Genomic DNA, 18,465 nt, shown 5'->3' on the forward strand with positions numbered 1-18,465 from the left:
TAGGGTCATTGTCCTGTTGTAGGATGAAATTGGCTCCAATCAAGCGCTGTCCACTGGGTATGGCATGGCGTTGCAAAATGGAGTGATAGCCTTCCTTATTCAGAATCCCTTTTACCCTGTACAAATCTCCCAGCTTACCAGCACCAAAGCAACCCCAGACCATCATATTACCTCCACCATGCTTAACAGATGGCGTCAGGGATTCTTCCAGCATCTTTTCATTTGTTCTGCGTCTCACAAACGTTCTTCTTTGTGATCCAAACACCTCAAACTTGGATTCATCCGTCCACAACACTTTTTTCCAGTCTTCCTCTGTCCAATGTCTGTGTTCTTTTGCCCATCTTAATCTTTTTCTTTTATTGGCCAGTCTCAGATATGGCTTTTTCTTTGCCACTCTGCCCTGAAGCCCAGAATCCCGCAGCCACCTCTTCACTGTAGATGTTGACACTGGTGTTTTGCGGGTACTATTTAATGAAGATGCCAGTTGGGGACCTGTGAGGCGTGTGTTTCTCAAACTAGAGACTCTAATGTACTTATCTTCTTGCTCAGTTGTGCAACGCGGCCTCCCACTTCTTTTTCTACTCTGGTTAGAGCCTGTTTGTGCTGTCCTCTGAAGGGAGTAGCACACACCGTTGTAGGAAAATTCAATTTCTTAGCAATGTCTCGCATGGAATAGCCTTCATTTCTAAGAACAAGAATAGACTGTCGAGTTTCAGATGAAAGTTCTGTTTTTCTGGCCATTTTGAGCGTTTAATTGACCCCACAAATGTGATGCTCCAGAAACTCAATCTGCTCAAAGGAAGGTCAGTTTTGTAGCTTCTGTAACGACCTAAACTGTTTTCAGATGTGTGAACATGATTGCACAAGGGTTTTCTAATCATCAATTAGCCTTCTGAGCCAATGAGCAAACACATTGTACCATTAGAACACTGGAGTGATAGTTGCTGGAAATGGGCCTCTATACACCTATGTAGATATTGCACCAAAAACCAGACATTTGCAGCTAGAATAGTCATTTACCACATTAGCAATGTATAGAGTGTAATTCTTCAAAGTTAAGACTAGTTTAAAGTTATCTTCATTGAAAAGTACAGTGCTTTTCCTTCAAAAATAAGGACATTTCAATGTGACCCCAAACTTTTGAACGGTAGTGTATATATATATTTTTTTACATCAACTGTGGGATAATGTTGCACATTATTACGTGGCATATCAGGGTCGGGCCAGTAGATGATGCCATCGTCCATCGGCGCTGGCTGACAGACATCACGACGTTGAGCCGGCATCGTGATTATAAAACTTATTAATGACGCAGCCTGTCAAACAAATGAAACAAACATCTGCACCCTGTGTGTTCACTGTTGCTTTACCTGGTCCATGTGTAAAATATCCACCGCGACTTGTAACATAAGTTAATAGTGTACCAATTTCTTTTTTTTACCGAGTGAAGTCTGTGCGAGAACACATGCACATAAGACGACATCGTCCATCCCGCTGTTTCATTGTAGACATCGTCAGATGGAAATTCCCATGGCATATACACAATGCATTTGAAATCATTGTAAGCAGGAAAAGTGAGTGAAATCAGCTGTTTGTGCGAAAATGTGGATTTTTTTTTTGACAACAGAATTATGTGTTCATGTCGTCTGGGAAACATTAAAAACTTAAATAAAGAAGAGTAGAAAAACTACATAAAACAGAATATAATCTTTCAGCAATGGTGCACTACAGTCTTCAGTCTGTACCTTTTTCTGTCCACCTCATGTTTAAAGAGTGTTTTCTGTGATGCTGGTTTCTTCAGGATGATGTGGTGAGCGACGCTGTGGTTATCCTGCCTGGAGACGAGCAGCAGGGAGACAAACCCCAGGTTCTGTCTACTCCACCTAAACCCACTCTGCCCCCCAGAGGACAACCCGTGAAACCATCAGCAGGTGAGCTGCTGTCACAGCCCACAATTGTTTTTTTTTAGAAAGTTTCTACAGGTCTCTTGGTCTCAGAACGCATGGTTAACAAACCCTGACTCGAAACCTGAACTCTGAGTTGACAAACTTCAGGACAGCTGATCTGAGTTAGTTCTATCTACGGGTGCAGTGTAGGTGGCTATGATGTACATCCATTGAATTCAGTTACACTTACTACAAGAGGCTGCTCCTGGCTCTGATTGGTTGTTTTGTTCAGGCAGCGGCGGATTCTTGCAGACGGCATTAGGAGGAGCCAGAGGAACCTGATTTTTATTTTTATTTTTTCACAGATTATCTGTATCATGTGCTACTCAGGATATAGTGACAAGTTCAGAAAATTTGACAAAAAGTAATTCTTATAGAAGCTGAACCTTTAATTCTCCAGTTGGAAAGGTCATGTTAAACGACAACGACAGTCAGTGTGGGATAGAAACGGTTAACAGAATTAGCCTCTTTTAATGCCACAAATTTAGTTCTTGTCTACATTTGACAGTCTGTGTTATTTATAATTGTATTAGGTTAGAGTTCATGGTTATTGTAATGTACCAGTGGCATTGAACATGTCTCTAGTGCAGCACATGTACATAGAAGCCTAAATACAAACACCATCTTGTTTTTCTTTATGTCCAGGCTCTGGTGGAGCGAGCGAGTGTAATTTGTGTGGTGGCCCTTCGTCTCTGGTTTGCCCATCTTGTGACAATAAAGCTTTCTGTGACGCATGCGATGACCTCTTTCACCGCCACCCGACTAGGGCCACTCACAAGCGGGATAAAATACATAACGCCAAACAGGGTATGCCAGATTATAACAGGCTTCAAAGCAGGAACTCATCACGGAACAACAGCAAAAGCTAGCTACGTTGCTGTGTGTGTTAACTTGTTTTTTGTGTGCCTGTAGAGACCTGCAGCATCTGTGGGATTTCATCCGTGCACGCTCAGTGCTCCACTTGTCTTCAGAGGTTGTGTCTGAACTGTGACATGCTTTACCACTCTCACCCTGACCGCAAAGGACACAACAGAACCACTATTACTCCAGCCAAAACATCCAGGTGAGGAGAACAGGAAACCAATATCACTGCGAGGCTCACTTCCTCATTTGGCAGCAGTGTGGTCTAATGATCAGAGCATAGTAAATTAGATTTGTGCCACATCCACCTGTTGAAGTTGAAGTTGAAGTTGAAGTTGAAACTGCGCACTCCTAGAAAGCTGTGGGTAAGAGTTTCTGCTTTCCCAAAAGATATTATATAAGTACAGTACTGTGCAAAAAGGTATGGAGAAATGCTGTAAAGTAAGAATGTTTTCAAAAATAGACATGTTAATAGGTTATATTCAATTAACAAGATGCAGAGTGAGTGAATGGAATTAAAATCTAAATCACATCTGACAACCCTTCGCTTTGAAAACATCACCTTTGCACAGTACTGTGTACATACATATTATATTAAGCAAGAATTTAAAATCATATTCTCGTAAGGATGAGCGACTTTTCTATTTCACGTAGACGTGGAATAACTGTCAGAGATTAAAATTCAGGATTGGGCCAGATTAGAAGTCTGAAACCTTCCCCAACACTTTAACTCTTCAGCAAAAAACAGACAGCAATATGAGTCCAAAAGATTCACCGGAGGCGATTTCTTTTGCAAGATCAAATATCCGAGTTGACTTGTCGGCCTTTCAACTTCTTCCTTGTTTCTAAGCATGACCTTGTCTCTTGGTTGTTTTTCTCCCTGGAATCAGCAGTTTGTGGTCGGATACCAGTCCCATCCCAGGGCAGATACACACCAGTTATATCTGGTTATTTGGAAAGTGCCAGAGGGGCATGTGGTTGTTTTGAATGTGAGCTGAGTTCTACACTGGCACAAACAGAGCCCCAGCACTGTTTTGCACGCTGCTGTGCCCCTCTGTGGCCTTGTCATGTGGTGATAAGGATGTCTTGCAATGCTCCTCGTCTCTCAGCTGGCACACACACACACACACACACTGAACTTTGTTTACACCAGGCAGCCAGTAAGGAAAATGAACTGCTCTCATTATCTAAATATGATTTAAATCACTGATTGAATAATAATCCAGCAAGAAGGAGAGGGGCGGCTAGGATTGATCGTACATGTCATTTCTTTTCCAGTCCATCTCTGTCGCCTTGGGAGTGTGCTCATTGCACTACAGTGAACGAGATGCGAGCCGTCCTCTGCACGACCTGCGAACGGCCTCGACTCGCAACGGCTGCGTCCACTGTTCAAGAAAGCCTGACGTCAGTTCCTGCTTCACCCAACACAGGTGAGCATGTAATAAATAATAATAAACAACAATATATACAGCACCTTTCAAAACAAAGTTACGAAGTTCTATAAAATGGGGAAAAGATTAAACGTCAGCACTGCTATAAAAGAAAATAAGGAAAGTACGCCGCATATTTCAACAAGTTTCTGCAATGCTGTCAAAACATTACCATCATCACCGTTATTATGGTGTTGACATAAGTAAGCAAAGCTCTTGCATGATGCAATTCTGCGGTTTCTACCAATTGTCTGTGCTTCATCCCTCAGAGTGGCAGTGCAAGAGCTGCACAGTTGTGAATCAAGGCAGCAGCATCCTCTGTGAGGTGTGCGAGCGCCCCCGTCTGGCCACTCGCCCACCTGTCGCCACTGCAGCGTCCAGCCAAGGATCTCTGTCTGAGCTAGGAACAAAGGTTTGTGCCGCTGCTGTTGATAAAGCTTTCTTATCCTTGTAATCTTTGTTTTTACATACTAACCATTTCTGCACTGTGTCAAAAGCGACTGTAATTTGTACAACAGAGACTTATCAGCTGTATCTGCAGCTCCGCTTGGTCTTACAGAGCTTTATAGAGAGTTTTAGCTTTATGTTTGTCTGTCCCGCTGCAGCCTCACTGTTCTGGTTCACTCTCATAGTGTAATTTTCAGGCCGCTGTTTTTACAGAAAAAACGTGTAAAACCCACTGTACTCAGCAGCAAACAGATGGTTAGAGACTAGCTGGTGGACACAGTGGAGCGTTTAGCAGCTAAAGGGACAGATATGTCCCCCAAGAGCTGGTGGAGACCAAAACCAGAGCTAAAAAAAGTGAGAAACATGGACTTAACTTTCACCACGTGGACACAAACATTTCATCGCCATATCAAATTAAATGGTGATAACTTGTTTCTGCTAACTTGCTTCTTCCTTCCTTCCTTCCTTTAATGTGGTGTATCTTTAGTTATCTGTAGGAGGCAATCAAGTGTCTTTTGTCTTCCTTCTTTTCCCGAACAGTGGATGTGCCAGTTCTGCACTTATGTAAACACCAAGCCCATTCTGGTGTGTGAGATGTGCAACCTGTCATGTAAGGACGACCCTGCTGGAGTTTCTCTGCCCCAGTCCCTCCAGCAGCCTCCGCCCATCACCAAAGATCTACCCCAGCCGGGCGTGAGGCCCCAACCGAAGCCCAGAGTCAACCTGGAGCTGAACAGACAGAAGACAATGAGGGAAGACGGCCTTCGTCTAATCCAGCAGATCAGAGTAGGTCCGCACTGATGCATCTCACAAAGCCATTTTAAAAGAATTCAGCAGGGAAAGTGTTGACTGCCATTATAATTAAGACAAGTCAGATGTGATCAGGGTGGAGCATGCATCTGTTGCTAAGCAAAGGTAAAACAATTTAATGCTATATTGGACTGCAAGGACCTTCTACTCCAGAGGGAGTTTGAGCTAATGCCCTCAGGCTGCCGTTTCAGGACTATTGTCTGCAGGTCTACGTGCCGTTGCTATGCTTAATGGCAGATATCTCTTGGGTACATTGTATTTTTCACTCTGTACATGTTTGCACATTTGTAATTGAATTTATGTTTTCCTGAACTAGTTCTGTGACTTACTTACTGTGTAGATGTTGTTGATGATGTTGCCATTTTTGTGTGTTGTCTTTTATTTGAAGCCTGACTGCAAAACAATTTCCCCCAGTTCTAGAAGTACAGCTTAAACTAACATTTTTATTTATTTTGGTTTTCTAATAATCTCTTGATTAGTTTCTTGATTTCTGTAAAATGTCAGAAAATAGTGTTAAATGGTCATCAAACTTCCAGAAAGCAAGAAGTGAAGTCTCCAAATGTCTTGTTTTGTTGACCAACAGTTCAAAGCCCAAAAATATTCAGTTCACCATCAGATACGACAAAGAAAATGCAGCAAATCCACACAGTTGAAAAGCTTAAAGTAGGAAATGTTTGGTATTTATGCTTTAAGGATGAGGAACAATTATCAGAATAGTCGCAGATTAATTGACTAATCATTTCAGCTCGAGCTGAATGTAATATCACAATATTAAAATGTTACACAGACACATAAATAAGCAGAAATTCTCCTTCGTAGGAAGCAGAGAAGTGCGGCGTCAGTCCTGAGGAGGTGTATGCAGCCATCTTGTGCGGCGGCAACAACACTAAACCCTGTGATTGGCTGAATTCTGAGCTGCCTCACCTGCTGGATGAAATCTGCGCCATGGCTGCTTCTGTACAGCTAAACTACAAAGCAGAGGATTCTGGGACACAACTCGTGGTGGAGGGAGACGGAGGGGAGCCGCCGATAAGCGGTCCTACTATCACAGGTGAAGGTGTGAAGCTGTCCAGAGCTGAAGCCAAGCTGGCCTGGTTGGCAGCAGGGGGAGACACAGACCGAGCCGTGAGACAGCTGCTGAGAGACAGACAGGCTAAGGTAGGAACATTTAACACAGTACATTCATAAATATGTCACTCCTGCTAGAGCTCCGTCTTCCACCGTTACTTTTACCACTTTAAATTTACAGGTTATTTTCTTGATTTAATTGTTTTGCTTTTAAAGTGTCAGAATAAAAACTTGTCCCAGAGCCCAAAGAAATGTCTTCAAATGCCTTGTTTAATGTTTGTTTTACTTGTTAATAATTTAAGATAATCAAACTAGAATGATTGAAAACAAAGACAAGCTTCAAACATTAAAAAAAATTAAGCTGGAACCAGAAAAAAAAACATCTCAAACTATTAATTTAGGGCTGCAAGTTCACAATTAAATTAATTATTGTTTATATGCTGGTTGTTTTATGTTAGAATTGATTGATTGTTTAGTCTATAAAATGTATAATAAAAAATCTATTCCAGTTTCCTAAAGTCTAAGAGGGCATCTTCAAACAGTCCAAAGCTTGACACTTTTCAGTTTTCAAAAATCTGTAGCAGTCAAGCAGGAACCTCTCTGGGTCTAAAACGTGAAGCAGCCATGAACAGGCAGCAGGGGGCGACTCCACCGGTTGCAAAAACAAGTCAGATTGTGTTGAAATCTATGACAGAATGAGGCTACTTCTCTCCTGATTTACTGCCTCAGTAAACCCTTTCCTAACGAGAGTATGGTCACAAGTTTCATATCCTCTTCAGCACAGCATCGTGTCCACTCAGGAAATTAGAGAGATAATACGGGGTCTGCTTTAGGGCGGGGCTGCTTGTGATTCCCAAGTTGCTACCCTGGTGACCTGTCAATCAGGGTGGTGGCGACTCCTATCTGCCGCTCTGTGTAAATTTAACCTGCGGCATTAAAAATAGGTTATTCAGAATCAGTTGTTCATTTTTCCGGTTTGTTTTAAGCCTGTTTGTCAAAATTAGCATCCCAGTTAATATCACAGTTAACATGAATAGCAGATGCACATTGCTAACCAAGCTAGTTGGCTCCACCCTCGCCAAACTCGATGCTTGACAGCGGTAGTCCACAAACCAGCGTGTGACGTCACAGCAGAGTTACAATCTACAATTTTATACAACAATAACATAAACAAATGTCTTAAAAACAATATAACAATTGCAGCAACTGCAGCATAATGTGATACAATCTGAAAGTGATATTGATACACTGGTGTTGAGAGAAGCTGAAAGTTTCCACGGCTGTCTGTCTTTCACATGTGGCACACACTGAGGCTCAACAAGTGAATGTCATGAGGGAGATAAGCAGCTTCCCACAGAGGAAATGGAAACGGGAGGAATCTCCCAAGTTTCTCATGGCTCACCCGACCTTGAAAGATAACTGAGAACAAAGACTGTTTGGATGTTGGTTGGGAGTGATGTGTAGGAGTGTTTTAAACAGAAGATAAGACATTTGTGTCCTGGAAAGGTCTGGCAGCAAGTAATGCCTTGCCTTTATGGCCTGAACTGATACATTTGTGAAGATAAAACCACTTATTTTTATTATTATTTCTACTGATAAGATTAATTAGTTATTAACTCCAAAATACTTCCTCCACCTCTGCTTGGGAGCCATTTTAGACGCATTACCCCTCAAAGGAAACTTTGAGATCTCAGCTAGTGTTTGAACAGTGTTTGGCTGCACAGCTTGATATTTTAAGTAATTACTCAAAGGCAAGTCAGCGGGGTTGTACGGTTAATTATGTGTCGAGGGTCAAGGTATTGACGGGTAACGCTGTGTGTGTGTGTGTGTGTGTGTGTGTGTGTGTGTGTCTGTGTGCAGATGAGGGAGCTGCACTCTCTGGGCTTCAGAGACGTGTCGCAGTGCGAGGAAGCCCTGCGGCTGAGTGGAGGAGAGGTGAAGGGGGCCTTGTCTCTGCTTCAACGCCCTCTCCTGGAGCCCTTCCACCAACGTATCTGGACCAAAAACCCAGAGCCGCCGATTGATCCCAAACACCCGGACAAACAGGTTAGGCTGTGCAGCAAACTACCTAGAGGGGTTTTTAGTGTGCACACCTGGTACTTGTGCTGACGTGGGTGTGGTGTGTTTTTTTTGTGATGAAAAGAAAGTATTTTTATTCCATTTTTAGTTGAGGTGTGGTGTTCCTTCCACCTTTAAACAGGCCATTCACGAATACACTCTCACATTATTTATTATTGCTGCTACACAGTCACTGCTAATATCGTGTATTGTCATTGCTGCGTACTGTCTGTTATGTTTTGTCTATCTGTTCTGATTGTGATTTATGATTAAATCTGCTCTCATGACTTGTCGTTTTGTTACATAAACTCCTTCTTGTCCTTGTGTGCTCTCCGCAGAGGATGTGCAGGCGACTGCTGGCGCTGTACGACCTGCCCAGCTGGGGGCGCTGCGAGCTCGTCCTGTCCTTACTTCAAGAGCCAGACGTCACCTACTCTCTGGAGGACGTCGTGCAAGCTGTGAAAGAGTCGCACGACAAAGACTTCATCAGGCGTCTCCTCATCAACGAGTGCCCCTGCTGTCTGTCCATCTTCCCTCGCAGCAAGGTGGGTCAGTGACGAAGGTGGAGATGTTTTTTGTTTTTTTTTACATATTATCTCAAAGTAAGCTTCTTATACAGTGCAGTATTATTTCCCAGTTTTACAATGTTTTACTTTGTCGTCTTTACAGCTGCTTTTAAGTAAATTTGAATCAGCTGACTGATTGATCAGACCTTTATTGGCTGATACCTGTTCTCACAAGGCCGATATATCATCAGCAGATCTAATATAACACCATTGCTGGCCAGCGTTTAAATATAAATTAAGATAAATGGAGAGAAAAGAGACAATTATGGCTCACATTTGTTCGTCTGTGTATTACAACCTTCTAGGATTCATCACAGGGCTTGGCCAGTTTTACATTTGAGAAATTTGTTCCTTCAGAGAAACTTTTATGCAGCTGCTGCTAACTGGATTTGTAGCATTATGGCTGAAAGGCGACAATACCAACCCCTGAGCACCTGTGCAAATCTAACAAGAATAAATGAGCTTACATAAGAGCTCCTGGTTCAAAGATAGTTGAATGTGAAAATATCTTTTAGGGTAGGGATTTAATTTTCAATATTGGGCTTCAAATATTCAGTTTTTTTCTGCACGCCTGACCTCCGCTCACATCAATGAACGTAACGCTCCGGTTCACATCAAAGGGAAAACAAAATTATGTCCTCAGCCGTGTGGGAGGACTTTAAACTGAGTGATGACAACGGCAGCGTGGAGGTTATGGAGTTTATCAATTTTCCAACTGCTGAATCTCATTACAGACCAAAACAGTCAAATCTAGATTTTAAAATGAGTCAGTTAATTGTACAACATAATGAACACATTTAAATAATTATCTTAGGCCGATTTGTAGTCGGCTATAATAAATTTTTTTATAATATTATACAATTTTCTAATATATTTTATGAAATGTTGTTTTAGTTACACTACTGGAAAAGCGCTCATTCCATCTGCTCTCCCTGGAACCCGCCCAGCTAAAATCTTCCCGTGTGGGAGGTTTTTATTACCCCCCACACTCTGGACTCTCAGCTACAGTTCCCCTGCTCTGCAAAGCAGCCACCAACCCGGTTCTGCACAAATCTAGTCTTCCAGTCTGCCTCTCTCTTCCCTGGCCCAATATCCGATCCCTTCAACCTTGCATTAAATATTCCTCTCTTATCTAACTCCAGTCTCCTCCCTCTCCAAATCCTCTGCTTGGGTCTACCAGCCTAGCTGTAACAAGTTTTGGCAATAACAACATGCTGTTTTAATTAGCCTACTCTACGAGAACAAAGAAACAGAGCGCTCTCTCTCTCTCTCTTTCTCTCACACACTCATGACTGCCGTTATCTCTTCCTCATCAGATTCTCCCTCACTCACGTCACTGCCAGAACTACTTCTGCTGTTCTGCTTCTATCTACCAAAGACATCTTTTGCTCGTGAAGTGACAGCCTGTTTATCAACAGACATCAAATGGCGTAACGCGACTGTACAGTTGGTCCTTGTCAACAGAAGCAGACGGGCAGTGAATTAGCCCTGATTTTAACTGTTGTAGAAGATTTTATTTAGTCAGACGAAACACAAACATGAGACGAGAACTTCCGGCCACTTGGTTAGACTTGCGACACAAATATTTAACTTAAAGAGGTGGTATTAGGCTCATTTTCAGGTTCAAAATCCTATTTAGGGGTTGAACCAGAACAGGTTTACATGGTTCAATTTTCAAAAAACACCATATTCTTTGTCGTACTGCACATTGCTGCAGCTCCTCTTTTCACCCTGTGTTGAAGGCTTTGTTTTAGCTATGGAGAGATGCATCTTGTCTCTAAATGAACTTTGTTGGGAGTTGCACATGCGCAGTTCCTAGTTAAGGACTACTAGCCAATCAGAAGCAGAGAAGGGCGGGTCGTGAGAAACCGGTAAACACGGCTTCGGTTCAGTTGTACATGTTGCCGACCAGCTTGGCGAGCGTTATATGAGGCGCATTTAGTGATGTCACAGGGATGAAAGGGAAAAGGCTGTTTTCAAGCAGCTCAGAGCAGAGTTTTCTGTGGGAGATGGGAACTCCCTTTGGGCTGGACTTTGGGCTTTTTCACTTTAATAAATAAATAAAGGAGAGGGAAAAAGCCAAAAAGCAGAATACCACCTCTTTAAAGCATAACGTTTTACACTCTGGAACCTCCCTATGTGTGTGCATATGTGTTTCTGGCTGCACCCACTTGCATAACTATCACATATCATTATTTAAAATTTGTTTATGTGCTATTTCTGCAACATCAACTCTCATCTTTACCCTTCTCAAATTATCTGTGGGTAGTCGTGTTACATCCATTTCAAGCAATATGTTTCAGCGTCTGCTTAATCTCCTTCACTCCCAGACGTCTCCAATTTTCCATTAGTAACAGTAGCCATCCTGTCTGTCTCTGGTGTTATCTTCAGTATTGCTTAATGAGGCCTAACTATGTTGTGAAATGTCTTGTGGATAACTAATATCTGGCTATATAATCCTGTGTTCCACAGTTATCTAACTGTAGTCATGTTTAAGCCCAAATCATATCATTTACATGTACAGAGAGCCTTTAGTTCAGTGTTTAGTGCACAGCTGTTAATTTCTTCTTCTTCTCCTCTCCGGGTTACAGATGCAGTCTCTGACTTCCTGTCAGTGCTCCGTGTGCCACGAGTGCTTCGGGCAGCACTTCACCATCGCCGTGAGAGACAAACACATCCGAGACATGGTGTGTCCCGTCTGCAGCGAGCCGGACATCAACGACCCAGAGCAACTGGACAGCTACTTTTCCACGCTGGACATACAGGTGCGCACAGAGAAAGAGAGACTGCGAAATCATTTTAATTTGCGGCTTCAACTCAAATTTTAATCACGTTTATCTATGAGTTTGATTGCTGGACTACTCACACACAAAGTGACAATGCAAATAAACACAACCCGCAATTACTGCAGCTGTATGAACCCAAAATAAACATTTTGCAGCGATTTTGTTGCAATAAAGGGATCAAACTGATGCTGAAATAACAACAGCATGATGCCGATTTGTTAAACACATTAAGTGATGCTTGCTGTCAGCAAGAAGACAAGCTTACAACTTTTAAAATGCTTGGTTTCCAAATGGCATTCGACTCGATCTGGACTATGCTGTGCTAACTTCTTTCATAGTAAAGTACAACAATCAATCTCTCATACATTTTCTGAACTTACCAGGTTGTTCAACATCCTCACTCAGCAATTTCCTGTTTCGTCCGTTCTGTAGTCATAATAAAGCAAGACCACAGAGCTCCGGCAGCTACAATTGCAACAGTGGGAGCCGGATACACGGTAGCACGCTGCTGAGAAGCGCAAGTGAAGATAAATCAACGTTTTAATCCCAAAAAATACAAGTAAAAAGTTTAATTTAATAAAGCAGTTAACTCTGCGCTTCTACTGCCCGTTAAACATCTCCGTTGTCAGAGCAGAATCCCGTTCGACTGCAGGTTTTTAATTGTCAAAAGCTCCGGCGGCGTCTCCCATCTTTCTCCTCCCAGAGCTCCCAGTCGCTCAGCAGCTGTTTGTTGGCCAGCTCCGGGTCTGTCCCTCCGCTCTTCCTGGTGTCCCTGTCCTCTATACACCACACTCTGAAAAGCAGTCTGTGACGTCCGGACAGTCTATACGCTGATAGGCTGTCACGACAAAGCGGCACACGAATTTCACGCTTGAGTTGTGTGAAACCAGCGTAACCTGCAGAGTGTACTGAATTAAGCAAAGGTGCGTTTTCTTGCTTATGAATTTAAGTTCTATTCATTTAAGTATTTATTAAGGTTATTTCTTCTTTCAAAAGTTCCACAGTTTCACTTTAAAAGTTAAAATATTTAGATTATGTAAAAGAAAGAAAGAAACTTGTGAGAAAGGGGATTGAAAAGAAACTGTCACTGCATACCATTACAAGCAATTATTTGTTTAATTTATACAAACTTTGGTTCAGCTAAGTAGTTAAGGAACCAGAGGGGTTATTAGTGTACCTTTTTTATTAGTTTACTTAAAATCTACCCGAAATTATAAAATGAGCAGCTTTTTAAATGTATACTGATTGAATCTTTACTGGCCGTGGACTTGATTCTGTTATTATTATTATTATTTTAAAAACATGAAGAGTGTTGGGGTCTTACCTAAGATGTTTTAAACCGTATTACTTTGAGGGACGTCAGATCAGGTTCGGGTTACTTTATTTGCACCCTTTGTTTTGCAGTAGATGTGTCATCCTCACATTTTAGAAAAGCTCCCAGACAGTACACAGTAGATAAACATAGTAAAAGTACTGAAGGTTCCAATCATCATTAAATAAATAAATAATAACGTGATATAGATGAGTTGTGTTGTGTGGAAATTGTAGACCCATATACCAATGTCAGGACAGAGATAAGTTAAGAGTTACCAAATCACTTTTTCAAATACAGGAAACTAGTATTAAAACGTGTGAAAAGACTCAAAACAGTGGAGAGATGTAAAGTTTTAACATTTCCTGTTTTGTTTTTCCAGCTGCGCAACTGCCTGGAGATGGACGTGTACGAACTGTTTCATAAAAAACTGACTGAGCACGCTCTGATGAAAGACCCCAAGTTCCTGTGGTGCTATCACGTGAGTTTCTTCCCGACGTCATGAATAAATCCACTTGTTTGTTGCAGCTCTACTCTGCATTGACATTTTTGTGTAGTTGCAGTCCAAAGACGCTCCCTTATCTCCACATTTATTCAGATTGCAGCAGATTTCATGTTTTATATATCTTAGTTTTAGTTATTTAGAATTTCTTTTAAATGTACTGATGGCAATATTTGTCAACAGGACAATGATATTATTGGTTGAAATGTCTCCTTTTGTATGATTTGAACATGAGGAGGAAATATCCTAACATACAAAAGCAATAGGAGACTAAACATTTACACTGTAAATTATTAAAATGTACATAAAGTCTGGTCTAAAGGATGAAATGTAAATAATGGATGTGGCTTTTTCAGTGCACCTCTGGGTTTATCAATGATGGAGACCAGCTGAAGGTCACCTGCCCGTCCTGCCGCAAGAGTTTTTGTGCTCAGTGCAAAAAATCTGTGAGTATAAGTCAGGCGTGTTACCATTTTCCTGGAGACTTAGAAGCCTTAAGTCTTACATTTGATGAAAATAATGAGAAGCCAGTTAAGGAATTCGGCCTTGGACCGCTGGCTGCTCCTCAGTGAACTGGAGGAGGTGCTCACTCATTAACTCCCTCTCTGGTCTCAGTGGGAGCCTCAGCACCAGGATCTGTCCTGCGAGCAGTTCCAGCAGTGGAAGAGGGACAACGATCCAGAGTACCAGAAGCAAGGCCTGGCCGGTTACCTGAGGGACAACGGCATCAGTGAGGCCGCAATTCACTTATTTCACCTCATGCACCTTTTGCTTGTAATATAGAATTTTTATTGTTAATTATTTCTACTTTTACTGAAGCACATAATCTGAATATTTATTCGTCCCGAAAGTGGCGGAGAGACGATAAAACAGAATTTGTCAGTCACAAAGTTCAAAGTTAAGGATGTGTAGGATGTGTAAACGAGCACTCGCTAGTGTTCAGAAGACGCTTTAGATTATCTATACGGTCTCAAACATCGACAAGGGCTGCTCTCTCCTGTTTCAACTTAATTTTATGATTTGTGTGTTGCGGCATGCAGCTTTAAATATGAACTAAGCAAACCAAACACTAGTATTTTCATGTGTGGAATAAATAGATTTACCAAGTATGTGGTGTCATCTTGCAGCCTGTCCTCAGTGCAGGTTCACGTATGCGCTGACGAAAGGCGGCTGCATGCACTTCAGCTGCTCCCAGTGCAGGTACCAGTTCTGCAGCGGCTGCAACAACTCCTACTACAAGGTGAGATCAAGATATCATCAAGGGGAAAGTCATCGTTTAGGCGTCTGAATGTACATGATTTTAAAGGAGACTTGCTTTATGTGCTTTAACTCTAGAAAAATCTTTGTTTTCAGAGACACTTTCTTGTACGTTTCTGACCTTCACAGAATATGATCCTAGATTTACGTTACAGCATGTACAGCATTTGTTTCCTCATTTTTGTTTCAAAGCACAACACTCACACAGCAGCGTACCTGCGTTTCAAGTTCTGTGTGTTCCTGTAAATCTACATACCGTCATGTGTTTTCTGGTACAAGCATTGTTAGTGAGCTCCTGATTATTGTCACACCAACAACAGCTGCTGGACTTTCAGACGGCAAATTCTCATATCTAACTTGAACAACAGAGCATTTTAAAATGCTATTATATTCCCTTTTGACCTCAGAGACGCGCTCCCCGTCCCGTGTTTGTACTGTATTTGTTTTGCTCTCTCACGTAGACGATCTGTAAGACGGCCCAGTGCAATCAAGGCGGCCTACATGCTCACCACCCCCGAGACTGTCTCTTCTATCTCAGAGACTGGGAGGCGCCCAGACTACAGGCCCTGCTGCAGGTAGGGAGACTGTCATAGTCAAAAGTTGTTCAGGTCAGCTCGAGGACAAAACTGTCATGTTAAAAATAAAGACATTGTTGATCTCTTTGAGATTAGAAACACCACAACTGTGAATGAAAGGTGAAGAAACACTTCTACAGGAAATTAAATCAGCATAATGCCTTGACACATTTTTCAGGCCTTTGGCTATAAAGAAAAAAACATTAACACACTAATTTGGATGTCAGCCAATCTACTTTTTGCATCCTGGAGAACAATATTTTAGGACCAGCAGACATACAAATTTAAGTTTGCATTTCTGTCAAAGTTTTTTTCACTTTTACATAGTGTTTCACTTTGAAATATTGTCAGCTATTGTTGTCAATTGAGTACGAGCGGAGACATTTGACAAATGTATGGTATTTTGTGTGAATCTAATTTCATTTAATTTGATCCTAGCAGCCTTACATAATGGAAATGAGTAGTTTATTTCTTGATGTTTGTGTCTCTCCTCAGAGGAGCGGTGTGGAGTTCAACACAGATCCTTCTAATGGAGCTCAAATCGGTAAAAACCTTCTTTCTCGTCTAACTCTGTCCTTCATCGTGTTCAGGAAGTAAAGAAACACAAAATATGACATTAAATGGGCTTCTACTTGCCCTTTTTGTTGCATCAGTGATCAAACACATCCTGGAATTCTGGGAAAACCTGGAATCCAAACAAAAGTTAGATCCTATTTAGTAAACATTAGTTTAATTAATTAAATTAAAAAGTTAAATAAATTACATTTGATGCATCTGGCAAGTTCAGGTTATATTTTCTGGAACACTTTAATTTAAAAACAAAAAACATTTCTATCTCTCCTGCCTTTTAAAAGTGTAAAATTGTCTCACTGTATTATATCGTCTTTTATTAATACAAAACAAAAAGTCTGATGTCAGATCTGTCACGGTCTCTGTGTCGCAGACGCTTGTTGTGTGATGGAGCAGAAAGATGAAGGAGGTCAGCAGATTGATTCACCGTGTGGCATCCAAACCCAGCCGGGACAAGCTGGACTCTGCGAGTGAGTGTGTGACGGCTGCAATAAAATAACGTCTGTGGCCGGTTGTTTGATTATTATTAAATCCATTTCTTTTCTTTTTTTTAATCTTACTAAAACTATAGGGTGGGCTTGTGCTTGGTTTTTAGACAGTTTGCAATAATACGTTTTATTTATAGAGCTCTTCAATCAAAGAGCTTTACAAAAACAGTACAACCGATAAAAATAAAAACATTTATAAGAAAATGTTACTTTTGTGCTCTGTTTTTGTTCAGGATTAGATTGCAACAAAAACTTGGACTTTTTTTTTCTTCTGACCTCGCGAATGTTAAAATACAAGCATTAGTCATAAATATCTCTAAACTGTAAAGTACTGACAGCTGGTATCAAATGTTTGGTCAGAGCCAGACTTTACCTATTCATTATTAATCAGCTCCTGAAGTAAAAAAAACCCCTTCTTACTTCTCTTTTTACCAATTCTTGATGCCGCAAACATGATGTAACAGGAAGTAAGCGCTAAAGGGGCACAGGTATAAGTACCAACTGTCCTTTTATCCCAGAAGCTGTAAAGAAAGAAAATAAAACGACGAGGCAGGGATCAATTCATTGGTCAACACTAGAGCTGCAACAGTTAGTGGGTTAATTGATTAGTTGTCAACTATTAAATTAATCGCCAACTGTTTTGATAATCGGCTAATCGTTCAGAGTCATGTCTGGATTTTCTGATTTCAGCTTCTCAGATGTGAATATATTCTGATAATAAATGAAAATAATGGTCAGTTGCAGCCCTGATGAGATTAATATGGGCCAGTGTGCTCCGGCCATAAGTCTTTAACAGAGGTCTTTGTTCCCGCAGGAAGCACTACAGGGAGTACCTGGTGAGTCTGATCAACGCTCACTCTCTGGACCCCGCTCCGCTATACGACGCCAAGGAGCTGACCCGGGCCTGCGAGAGATACCAGGTGGACACGCAGAGAGGAGAGAACGAGGACGACCACGCTTACCACGCTCGACTGCTCAAGGTGAGAAGCCACAGAGGTCAGGGTCTCGTTTGAGGATATGCGAGCAAGCTTTTGTGTGTTTAGGCCAAAACCCTTTGAGGATGAGGCGAGACTAGAGAGGCGGCTTGCAACTAAAAGGTCACTCACTGGTTTGACTTACTGGATGGACCTTGTTGGCAGGACGGCTGCCATTTTGAGCCAAAACGCTCACCACACATCAGCTTGAGGCGGAGTCTATTACTGTGGGGTATGATTAGATGGCCAGATGGAGAAAACCAGGATGGGAATTTTTGCAATGACATCTGGGGAACCCCCTACTCTGTGTGACAAGTGCTATGGGTTCTTTAATAACCACAATGTGTCAAGACCTCGGTTTAGTGTCATCCGAAGGCGCAAGTCAACAAATGGTAGTTTCACTGCACATTGTTTATCTACGAAGCTGCCAAACGATCTCTGATCACATCTAAATCCATCAGAGCTGGTTTTAAATGCGCTAAACAAATGAGCGGCGTTACTAAAAGTTCTCTTTTGAAAACATTATATGTTTTCTTAACCAATGTTCTGTGTGTGTTGTGAATCTCTGTGTGTTTCATCCGTGCTCAGACTTCCTGTGTGGGGAAATAAATTGCGACGTAACAGCTTAAAAAGGTTAAATATTATAAACAGTTAATTAAAAAGCTCTTACTGGATGCTGGTCACATGAAATTATGTGTGTGAGTTTTAATGTTAGAGAATAGGAAACAGATACTGGTATCTTTATTTTGTTTTGTAATTTTTTTTATTTAATATTTAACATAAGGAACTCTTGTGTTTGTCCCCCCCCCCCCCCC

The 18,465-nt window shown here is 41.6% G+C and overlaps 2 protein-coding genes and 1 long non-coding RNA gene across 4 annotated transcripts in view; all 3 read left to right on the plus strand.

Annotated features, from left to right (window-relative positions):
* cntnap2a (contactin associated protein 2a) overlaps positions 1-18,465 on the plus strand; it is a 434,170-nt gene that overhangs the window by 61,514 nt on the left and 354,191 nt on the right. The window lies entirely within an intron of this gene.
* LOC123981006 lies at positions 11,959-13,707 on the plus strand. The gene is made up of 2 exons (XR_006827643.1): positions 11,959-12,531; positions 12,676-13,707. It is a non-coding gene; the product is annotated as an uncharacterized LOC123981006 (long non-coding RNA).
* LOC123980999 (E3 ubiquitin-protein ligase RNF31-like) overlaps positions 16,054-18,465 on the plus strand; it is a gene marked incomplete at its 3' end in the record, with an annotated part of 3,215 nt that continues 803 nt past the window's right edge. Inside the window, 3 exon segments of the mRNA XM_046065597.1 lie at positions 16,054-16,162; positions 16,562-16,658; positions 17,491-17,656. Coding sequence (XP_045921553.1) covers positions 16,069-16,162; positions 16,562-16,658; positions 17,491-17,656 — 357 coding nt within the window.

This window comes from Micropterus dolomieu, linkage group LG01 (genome assembly GCF_021292245.1).
Source record: "Micropterus dolomieu isolate WLL.071019.BEF.003 ecotype Adirondacks linkage group LG01, ASM2129224v1, whole genome shotgun sequence".
Classification (NCBI taxonomy): Eukaryota; Metazoa; Chordata; class Actinopteri; order Centrarchiformes; family Centrarchidae; genus Micropterus; species Micropterus dolomieu.